We start from the raw sequence: 9616 nt of genomic DNA on the forward strand, positions 1-9616 counted from the left end.
GGATCTGTTGGAGCAGGAATGTGGAGTTGTCATCGAGGGAGTCAACACACCCTACCTGTACTTTGGCATGTGGAAGACCACGTTTGCGTGGCACACGGAGGACATGGACCTCTACAGCATCAACTACCTGCACTTTGGGGAGCCCAAAACTTGGTATGCGGTGCCCCCAGAGCATGGCCAGCGCCTGGAGCTCCTGGCCAGGGAGCTTTTCCCAGGCAGCTCCCGGAGCTGTGGGGCTTTCCTGAGGCACAAGGTGGCTCTCATCTCACCCACAGTGCTCAAGGACAATGGGATCCCCTTCAGCTGTGTGACTCAGGAGGCTGGGGAGTTCATGGTGACGTTTCCTTATGGCTACCATGCTGGCTTCAACCATGGCTTCAACTGTGCAGAAGCCATCAATTTTGCCACCCCGAGGTGGATCGATTATGGAAAAGTGGCATCTCAGTGCAGCTGTGGGGAGGCGAGGGTCAGCTTTTCCATGGATGCTTTTGTGCGCATTCTGCAACCTGAGGGATTTGAGCCAACAAAGGAAGACCAAAACCAGGCAGATGTGGATGGTCCCTCGATTTCCACCAGGCGGAAGGTGGCCACCTGCAGAGAGAACCAGGCCATCCTCATAGATAGTGGGGGCTCAGAATACCCCTTCCAGAGTGCTCCCAAGAGAAGTAAGGTAAAAGCGAGGACAAAATATTCATGAAAACTGATGCAAAAATGTTGAATTCAGTTTTAGCCACAAGATCCTAAGTACATTAAAAAAATAACATACCCTGACTCACTGGGACTCGTGGCATGAGGGAAATAATAGTTCTGTTGAATTAAATTTGCAGGCTAGTGGTGTGGACAAGCCTCCCGCACTAGGGCCCAACTGACCTAACTGATGTACAATTTAATTGTACTAGCTGAGCTGCAATTAATTTTTGGAGTCCTTGTAAGCAATTAAACAGTTATGCAGTAATCAGTTAATATGTCTCTGTATTAATTTGCTTCAGTTTGCCTATGAATGCTGTGAAATCATTTTCTTGACCACTTGTCTATGCTTGTTTGGGTTCTAAGGGCTTCTGGCTTTGTCAATCATTTTTGTTTTTTTGTTAATTGCTCAAATAAACAACAACGAATTTATGCATTGTGTTTTTTTTTTCAATAGTTTACAATAGAGTTTTCTATTTTTATTTATTTATTTATTTGGTACTAGGGATCCAACTGAGGACCTTGCGCTTGTGAGGCAGGCGGCAGAACCATATAGAAATAGAACATATCTGATAGATGGATTCAAGAAGAATCACACTGATAGATACTGCTTAGTTACTTATTTTCTTGCTGAGACAAAATACTCGACACCCAAAGTTAAAGGAGGAAAGGTTTATTTAGCTCACACTTTGTAGAAGTTTCAGTCCACAATTGTCTGGCTCCAACCCAGGGTGGCATGGCAGGCAGGCATCACAGAGCAGAAACACTTCATGGTAGGCAGAAGGTAGCAAAAAAATGGCAAGCAAGGGATGACCACAAAGCTTACTTTCCCTTATAGCTTATCCAGACCACTCACACCATTAATCCTAGTGCAACCAGTCGTGGAACTGCACCCTGAATCAGTCCAAGTGTCACACAGTAAAGATTCGGCCACCTCTGAAAAAGGCCCACCTATGACTGTAAGAGGATTTAGGAGGACATTCAGACACAAGTCATAACAGATATATATGGCCTGACTTTGAGTAAGGCATGTTTTATGCCAACTCCTAAAAGGAAATAATTCTGCCAATGCTTTGGTACATACCATCATTCAGAATCAAGATTTCAGAGCACCAGACAGCAAGCCTCCTTTTCTGTTTTGCTTTTCCTTTAGGAATAAAACCATTAAAAATTATGACATTTGTATTGGAAAGCACCTCCTAGTTGGAAAATCATTTTCCTTATGCATTTACTGATCACATTTGAAATGTATGTCATTTTTAGTTTTCTTCATTGGAACCTGAACTTCTCATATTAAAAGATTTGAAATAGAGCTAGTGGTGTTCTGATTGGTAAAGCATATGCTTTTCAGAAACCTTTGCTTCAACCCACAGCACACAGACGTGCCCATATGTGCACGTACACACACACATACACACACACAAACACACACAACTGAAAAATTCTTTTGCTATTCTATGTCATAACTGATTGTTTAACTGGTTTACAGAATGCAGATACGTTTTCTTTGAGACAGTCTTCATATGTAGTAGAGGCTGTCTTTGACCTCACTATGTAGCCTAGGCCAGAGTCAACCCTCTTGTCTCAGATCCCAAATGCTGGCATTAGAGGTGGGCGCCATTACAGGCCACACGGTGATGATTTTTGTTTATTGAAATGAGGTCTGACTGTGTAGCTCAGGCTGGCCTAGAATTCAATTCTCCTGCCTCAGCCTCCTCAATGGGCTTTGTTATGTTTTACAGTATTAGTTTGTTTTGGAGGATACTGAACATTTTGTGTGATAAAGTATCATGACAATAATACATTGGGATGCATATTTCATCTTTTCTCCTTTGGTAATTTTTCACTCAAGTCTCACATAACTCCTGCTTTGGAACATACATGGGACTTGACTGAAAAATACTATGGATGTTTTATGGAAGTCTAAATAAAAAATTCCTTACAGTGAATGATACATTGCCCTCAATCCTTGTCTGAATGCTCCCTTTTGCTGCCAACACACTTATCCCATTTGTTCATCGCTGGTGGTAATTCTGGGTTCAGAAGACCCTCCTATTTAGAGAATCTTTGCATATGTTTATGTCTTCCAGAGTGTTACTGGTTTTTATCTTCCAGCAGGCTAAGTGTTTCTGTTTTTGTCACTAGTTCTTTCACTCTGTTTAATTTGAACTTAGGGCAGGTGAGAGATGTGGATGCAGATTCATTTTTCTGCTTGTGAATGACCACATTTTTGGCTTTGCTTGTTTGTTTGTTTTTTTGAGATAGGGTCTGGCTATTAATTCAGGCTGGCCTTGAACTCACTATGTATCCCAGAGTGGCTTTGAACTCACCACAATCCTCCTGCCTCGGCCTGGGAAGTGCTGGCTGGGATTATATGCCATGCCCAGTGAATAACCAGATTTTTAAGCACTGCTTATAAAAGAGGCTATCTTTTCTCCAGCATATGTTTTTGGCCCCTTCACCAAATATCAGATGGTTCCAAGAACCTGGGAATTGTTTCTACATCCTCATTTTGTTTTATATGACAATGTGTGTTTGTTTTTAACCACAACCCCTTTAGATTTGTAATATAACTTAATATCCAGATTGAGATGCCTTCTGCTGCTCTCTTGTGGTTTGCTTTTTGTATGATGGGTCTCTTCAAATTGGGTATAAATTTTAGCCCAAGCCGGCATATCTTTAATCCCAGTACTTAGGAGGCTGAGGCAGGAGGATTGTGGTGAGTTTGAGGTTAGCATAAACCACATAGTGGGATTCTGTCCAAATGTCAAAGAAGAAAATAGGATTATTTTTCCTAGTTCTTTCAAAAATTCTGTTGGTATTTTGATTGAAATTGCACTACGTCTGTTTATCATTTTTGGCAACATGGCCATTGTGATAATGGTGGTTCTGGTTCTCCAGGAACAAGTCAAACCTTTCGATTTCCTTTTTTTTTTCTTTCTCTTTTCTTTCTTTCTTTCTTTCTTTCTTTCTTTCTTTCTTTCTTTCTTTTTTTTTTTTTTTTTTTTTTTTTTTTTTTTTTTTTTTTTTTTTTTTTTTTGAGGCAGGGTCTCACTGTGTGGTTCAAGTCACTATGCAGCCAATGGGGACTCACAGTGATCGTCCTGCCTTGGCATCCAAGTGCCGGGATTACAGGCATGTGCTCCATTTCCTAATATCACCTTCAATCTCTTTTTTCAGAGTAGTACAACTTTTGTTACAGAGGTGTTGTGGCTCACATCCAGTTACCCCACAGATTCTCGTATGGTCATAGGTGGCTGGATCTAAAGTGTGGGATGCTGGGATTTTTTTTTTTTTTTTTTGTGTGTGTTTCTCCCCTTGGTTCTCACCTTGTAGTTCAGGCTGGCCTGGAACTCACTATGTACCCCATGCAGGCCTCAAACTCTTGGCAATCCTCCTGCCTCAGCCACCAAAGAACTGGGATTATAGGTGTGTTTTACCACACCCGGTTGCTTCTGGGATTAAGTGTGTAGTGCTGGAATGAAGGGTGGATAATGTTTTAAGGGAGGATTGCCTGGGTAGTATAAAAGGGGCATGAAGAGGGTTGCAGGACTTGCTTGCTACTTCACTGCTGGATAACTTCTGCCTGCCCCATTTTGGCATGGAGTGTTTCTCCTCTTCGATGCCTCTCTGCCATGCCACCCTATCGTGGAGTCAGCTGATTCCGGACTGAAAAGCCTATAACATGTGAGCCAAATCAACCTTTCCTCCTTTACTTTGGGTGTCAGGCATTTTGTCTCATCAAGGAGAAAAGTAACTAAGACAAGAGGTATCTCTCTCCTTTGGGCATATTATTTCCTGGGCATATACTTTGGTATGTTTGTGTGTGTATATATGTTTTGAAGCTACTTTCAATGAGATTGCTTTCCTGATTTAGTCCTGAGTGCATCTGTCTGCCTCAGCCTACTGAGTGCTGGGGTTACAGATATGTCCCGCCACACTTGGCTGATTTTCTTTTTCTGATTTTGTATCCTGCTACTTTTCTGAGTTTATTACGCCTACACATCTTTGAATCTTCTATGTAAAGGATCATTGCATCAGTATCTTAGGATATTTCAACTTCTTCCTTTCCTATATGTATCTCTTTACTTTTTTCTCTTGCCTGGTTGCTGTGCCTAAAGTTCCTAGCACTGTTTTTCATTTCCACTAGTATGTGATTGAAGGATATCATGATGCCATTCATCAGGAGCATTGGTATATAACTCCGTAAGAAATATTAATTCTGTCTTTCTCCATCTCTTGTTCTCTTTCCCACTGGCGAATGATCCCTATCTCTATTTGAAGTCCTCTGTCAAACAGGAGTAGTGAAGTTGGACATCCCTGTGTTGCTCTTGATTTTAGGGCAGATGCTTTCAGTTTCCCCCATTTATTATGATTTTGTTGGTGTTTTTGTCATAGATGGTGTTTACCAGCTTGGTAACCTGCGCATAGCATATCTTTTTCTATTTTTTTATCCCTTTCCCTTCCTCTCTCTTCTCGCTCCTCTCCCTCCATCTCTTGGTCCCCTTTCCTTTTGCAAATTTGAGATAAGATCCTCCTATGCCTATTTTGTCAGGGTTTCTACCTTGCATGCATATTGGAATTTGTCCATTTTTGTTTTGTTTTATGTATTGATATGATCATGTGAGTTTGTCCTTGCTTCTACTTAAGTGATGATTCATGTTTGTTGATTAATCCCTGTTGAACCCTCCTTGGATGCCTGGGATTAAGCCACCTTGGTCAGAAGTGTGATCTTTTTAAAGATGTGCTATATTCTGATTGCCAGTAATTTAAGGATTTTTGCATCTATGTTTATAAAGGAGATGAACCTGTCGTTTGCTTTTTCTGTTAAATCCTTATCTGGTTTGTCCTTAGAATAATGGTAGGTTCCTGGAATGAATTTGGCAGTATTCCTTCCCTTCCAATTTCATACAAGAATTTGAAGAGTGTTGGCATTAGAGCTTTTTTGAAATTCTTGTAGAATTCAGTGATGAATCCAAGTCCTGGGCTTTTCTTCACTGGTTGGGTTTTTATGATTGCTTCTATTTTATTGCTTGCATTGGTCTATTTGAGGATTTTCTGTCTCTTGATTCAGTTTTCGCAATTCATATATATCTAGAACTTTTATTCATCTCTTCTTGGTTCTCCAGTTTAATGGAATAATGCTTTTGAAGTAGTTTCTTGCAATCCTCTAGGTTTTGGTGGATTCATTGTTATTTCACCTCTTTCTTTTTCTTTTTCTTTCTTTCTTTTTTTTTAGGGGGGGCAGTCTCTCTCTCTCTTTGTTGTTTTTTTGTTGTTGTTTTGTTTTTTTTTTTTTTTTTTTTTTTTTTTGAGACAGGGTCTCACTATGTAGTTGAGACTGACCTGGAACTCACTATGTCTTGAACTCACAGTGATCCTCCTGCCTCAGCCTCCTGAGTGCTGGGATTAGAGGTGTGCGCCACCACGCCCAGCTAGACAGTCTCTTTATGTAGTTTCCACTGAATGCTGGGATCACGGGAGTGCACAACCATGCCCCGATTCCTTTTGATTTTCTAATTTACATTGACATAGTTTTTTTCCTTTTTTTGGCAAGTTTAATGAAGTATTTATCAATCTTGTTTATCCTTTGGAAGAATGTACTCTTTGATGCATTGATCTTTTGCATTATCTTTTAGCCACAATTTCATTATTTTCTGCTCTAACCTTTACAATGCTTTTGCTTCTACTTGTTTCAGATTTGGAATGTTCTGGTTTCCTAGAATCTTGATATGCATCATTACATTATTAGTCCACTTTTGAATATGTGCATACAGGGCTGAGGATTTCAGCTCAGTGGTTCCAGAGCCTGCCTCACAAGTACAAGGACCCGAGTTTGATCCCCGGTACCAAATAAACCAAAACAAACAAACAAATGACATCTGAGTGAATATGTGCATGCACTTGTTTCTGAGAACTGCTGTTGTGGTTTCCCACAGGTCTGGGTATGTTGTGCTTCCATTGTATTTTTATTCTGAGAATCTTTAAATTTCTTCCTTGATTTTTCTTTGATCCATTGATTATCCAATAATATGCAATTTCTATATTTTCCCATACTTGCTGTGGTTTCTTTCACTGTTGATTTCCATATTCATTCTGCTATGATATGACAGCATCCAAGAGATCATTTCAATTCATTTATATTTATTTAAGCATGGTTTATGGCCTTAGTTTTCATCTCTTGAGGAAAATAAATGTTCTATCAACTTCCAGAGGGCTGAGGTCTCCCTCCCTGTGTGTCCTGTTCAGGTCCCTCCACCTTCTCCTCCTCATCACCCTGCTCCTTGGGATTCCCTGGCATCCCTCCCATGGCCAGTTTCTCACTTCTGATGATTTTTTCAAAGGTTCATTTTTTCTTTCCCTAGTAGTGTAAGGTATTAAAGTTTCTGCTGCATATGTTTCCTTTTAGTGCTTAAATTGTCACTGCTGTGAATTTCTCCAGTTTCTGAGTTAAACATTTTATTTCTTTTTTGTCTCACTTATTTTCAGACTTACTGTAAACAATGTAAGAGTACTGCTGGGGAATCACCTCTGTGGGAAATATCATTTCCCTCAATCAAAAGATCAAGTCTGAGTTCCTGCCTCCAAAGTAAACCAAAGCATTTAAAGAAGGAGAGAAAAAAAAAAGTGGAAAGAAAAAAAGAAAGAATTTACTTTCTAACATAGCTAGCTGTCTAGACCCACCTATGAACTTGTGGCCTGTGCCTAGGGCTGATAATATCACAGGGATGAAGCCTGAGCATTCTGTTTCCCAGAACCCCCTTTCCACAGTCATGACCTTCCGGCCAACCACAGAGGAGTTTGCAGATTTCAGCAAATACGTTACTTACATGGAATCCCAGGGTGCACACAGAGCTGGCCTAGCCAAGGTCATTCCTCCCAAGGGGTGGAGAGCCAGAGAGTCCTATGACAGCATCAGTGACCTGGTCATAGCCACTCCTCTGCAGCAGGTGGTCTCTGGGAAGGCAGGTGTGTTTATGCAACACCATAAAAGGAAGAAAGCCATGACAGTGGGCGAGTACCACCACCTGGCCGACAGTGAAAAGCACCAGACTCCTCTACACGAGAGTTTTAAAGATTTGGAGAGAAAATATTGGAAGAATCGCCTCTATGGTTCACCCATTTACGGTGCTGACGTCAGTGGCTCCTTGTTTGATGAAAACACAAAGCAGTGGAACCTCAGGCGCCTGGGAACCATTCTGGATCTGTTGGAGCAGGAATGTGGAGTTGTCATCGAGGGAGTCAACACACCCTACCTGTACTTTGGTATGTGGAAGACCACGTTTGCGTGGCACACGGAGGACATGGACCTCTACAGCATCAATTACCTGCACTTTGGGGAGCCCAAAACTTGGTATGCGGTGCCCCCAGAGCATAGCCAGCGCCTGGAACTCCTGGCCAGGGAGCTTTTCCCAGGCAGCTCCCGGAGCTGTGGGGCTTTCCTGAGGCACAAGGTGGCTCTCATCTCACCCACAGTGCTCAAGGACAATGGGATCCCCTTCAGCTGTGTGACTCAGGAGGCTGGGGAGTTCATGGTGACGTTTCCCTATGGCTACCACGCTGGCTTCAACCATGGCTTCAACTGTGCAGAGGCCATCAATTTTGCCACCCCGAGGTGGATCAATTATGGAAAAGTGGCATCTCAGTGCAGCTGTGGGGAGGCGAGGGTCAGCTTTTCCATGGATGCTTTTGTGCGCATTCTGCAACCTGAAGGATTTGAGCTGTGGAAACGGGGTCAAGACCAGCTGGTAGTGGAACACCGAGAACCCCTGGTGGATGCTAGACACCAGGTGAACACCAAGATCAAAGTTCGCTTTCAGTGCAAATCTTCCCCTGGCACGAGGCGCCTCCGTGGTAAGGGATCCAGGCGTCTCAGTGAATCTCTGGACACAGTCAGTGGGTTCAGGCGCTGTACTCCCATGCCTACTGTGCACAGGCTCCTCTCCTCCTCCCAAAGGGCTTCTGTCCAGCACCAGGATGCAGTCATCCGTAGCTACCAAAGGCAGACCCAGATCCAGTCCTCTACTCCAAGTCTGGTCAACCCGGATTTCCAATTCTCAGCAGGCAGACCAAGTAGAGGTCCTCCTAGGGTATCAAAGGCTCAGGGTTCAACACGGCTGGCTCAGACCCAGAAGCTCCCTGTGATGGGCACAGGACATCCAGCTCTGGGTTCAGTGAATCAGCCCTTGCCTGAGTGTGGAGCTTTGATGGAGGAGCCTGGGCCTGTGAGCCCTGGGCCTCAGTTTTCTGGGAGGACTTCTGGCTGTTGTTGTGCCCCTGATCTGCAATTCTTGGGACCCCCACTAGATCCCCACAATCCTATGCACCCTGGTTCGTGCTTGCTGTCCCTGGATGACGTTACAACCAATCTTCCTTTAGTCTTCCCAGTTACTGCTCCTAAAGTTGATATGCCTTTGGGAAGGTCCTCAGGGCGCATTGCTGGCAACAGCATTTCCCCTGTGAACCTGGCTGACGTTGTAAGGATGGACCATTCTTATTCCTCTAAGATCCTGGATTGAGAAGATGTTTCGAGGAACCCTTTGCCACTGACTCAGTTCCCTGAGGTCTAATGCTACACAAACTGCACCTTTGAATCTTGTGGCATGCTCACTACCAAAGCGTGCTCTTAGTCCTCTGCTCCCGTGACTATCAAACACGTTGTAATTGTGGCTGTGTCTCTGATACCACTGTTAGCACTACACTGTTAGTGTAGTTTGTTCCCATGAAATGATGCAGCAAATTTCCCCTTAAAGTCTCAGGATAAAGGTAGTAAGAGTGTGGAAATTTAATGTAACTATTGTATGTGTAGATAGATCCTTCGGGAAATGACCAGCTTAGATTAACTCCCTATGGTATCATCCCTATAACTGAATCCAAGGTGTGTTATAAAGAGTGGGAGAGTGACCACACACACTTGCGCATGTGCAAA

The 9616-nt window shown here is 42.9% G+C and overlaps 2 protein-coding genes across 2 annotated transcripts in view; both read left to right on the plus strand.

Annotated features, from left to right (window-relative positions):
- LOC104868809 (lysine-specific demethylase 4D-like) overlaps positions 1 to 860 on the plus strand; it is a 1310-nt gene extending 450 nt beyond the window's left edge. The window contains exon 2 of the mRNA XM_033763942.1: positions 17 to 860. Coding sequence (XP_033619833.1) covers positions 17 to 697 — 681 coding nt within the window. The 3' untranslated portion in view covers positions 698 to 860. The remainder of the gene's footprint in view (positions 1 to 16) is intronic.
- A 6477-nt stretch (positions 861 to 7337) lies between these two features.
- LOC104868808 (lysine-specific demethylase 4D-like) lies at positions 7338 to 9206 on the plus strand. Its single transcript, XM_010633772.1, has one exon. It carries the CDS (start codon positions 7374 to 7376, stop codon positions 9204 to 9206), a length of 1833 nt encoding a protein of 610 aa, XP_010632074.1. The 5' UTR covers positions 7338 to 7373.
- The last annotated feature ends 410 nt before the right edge of the window (positions 9207 to 9616 follow it).

Source organism: Fukomys damarensis, unplaced genomic scaffold (genome assembly GCF_012274545.1).
Source record: "Fukomys damarensis isolate Sample0158 unplaced genomic scaffold, DMR_v1.0_HiC HiC_scaffold_16, whole genome shotgun sequence".
NCBI classification, from domain to species: Eukaryota; Metazoa; Chordata; class Mammalia; order Rodentia; family Bathyergidae; genus Fukomys; species Fukomys damarensis.

Bases quoted from the DNA above. Each gene is read 5' to 3' on its own strand.
- LOC104868808 (XM_010633772.1), top strand. From the start codon at position 7,374: ATGAACTTGTGGCCTGTGCCTAGGGCTGATAATATCACAGGGATGAAG.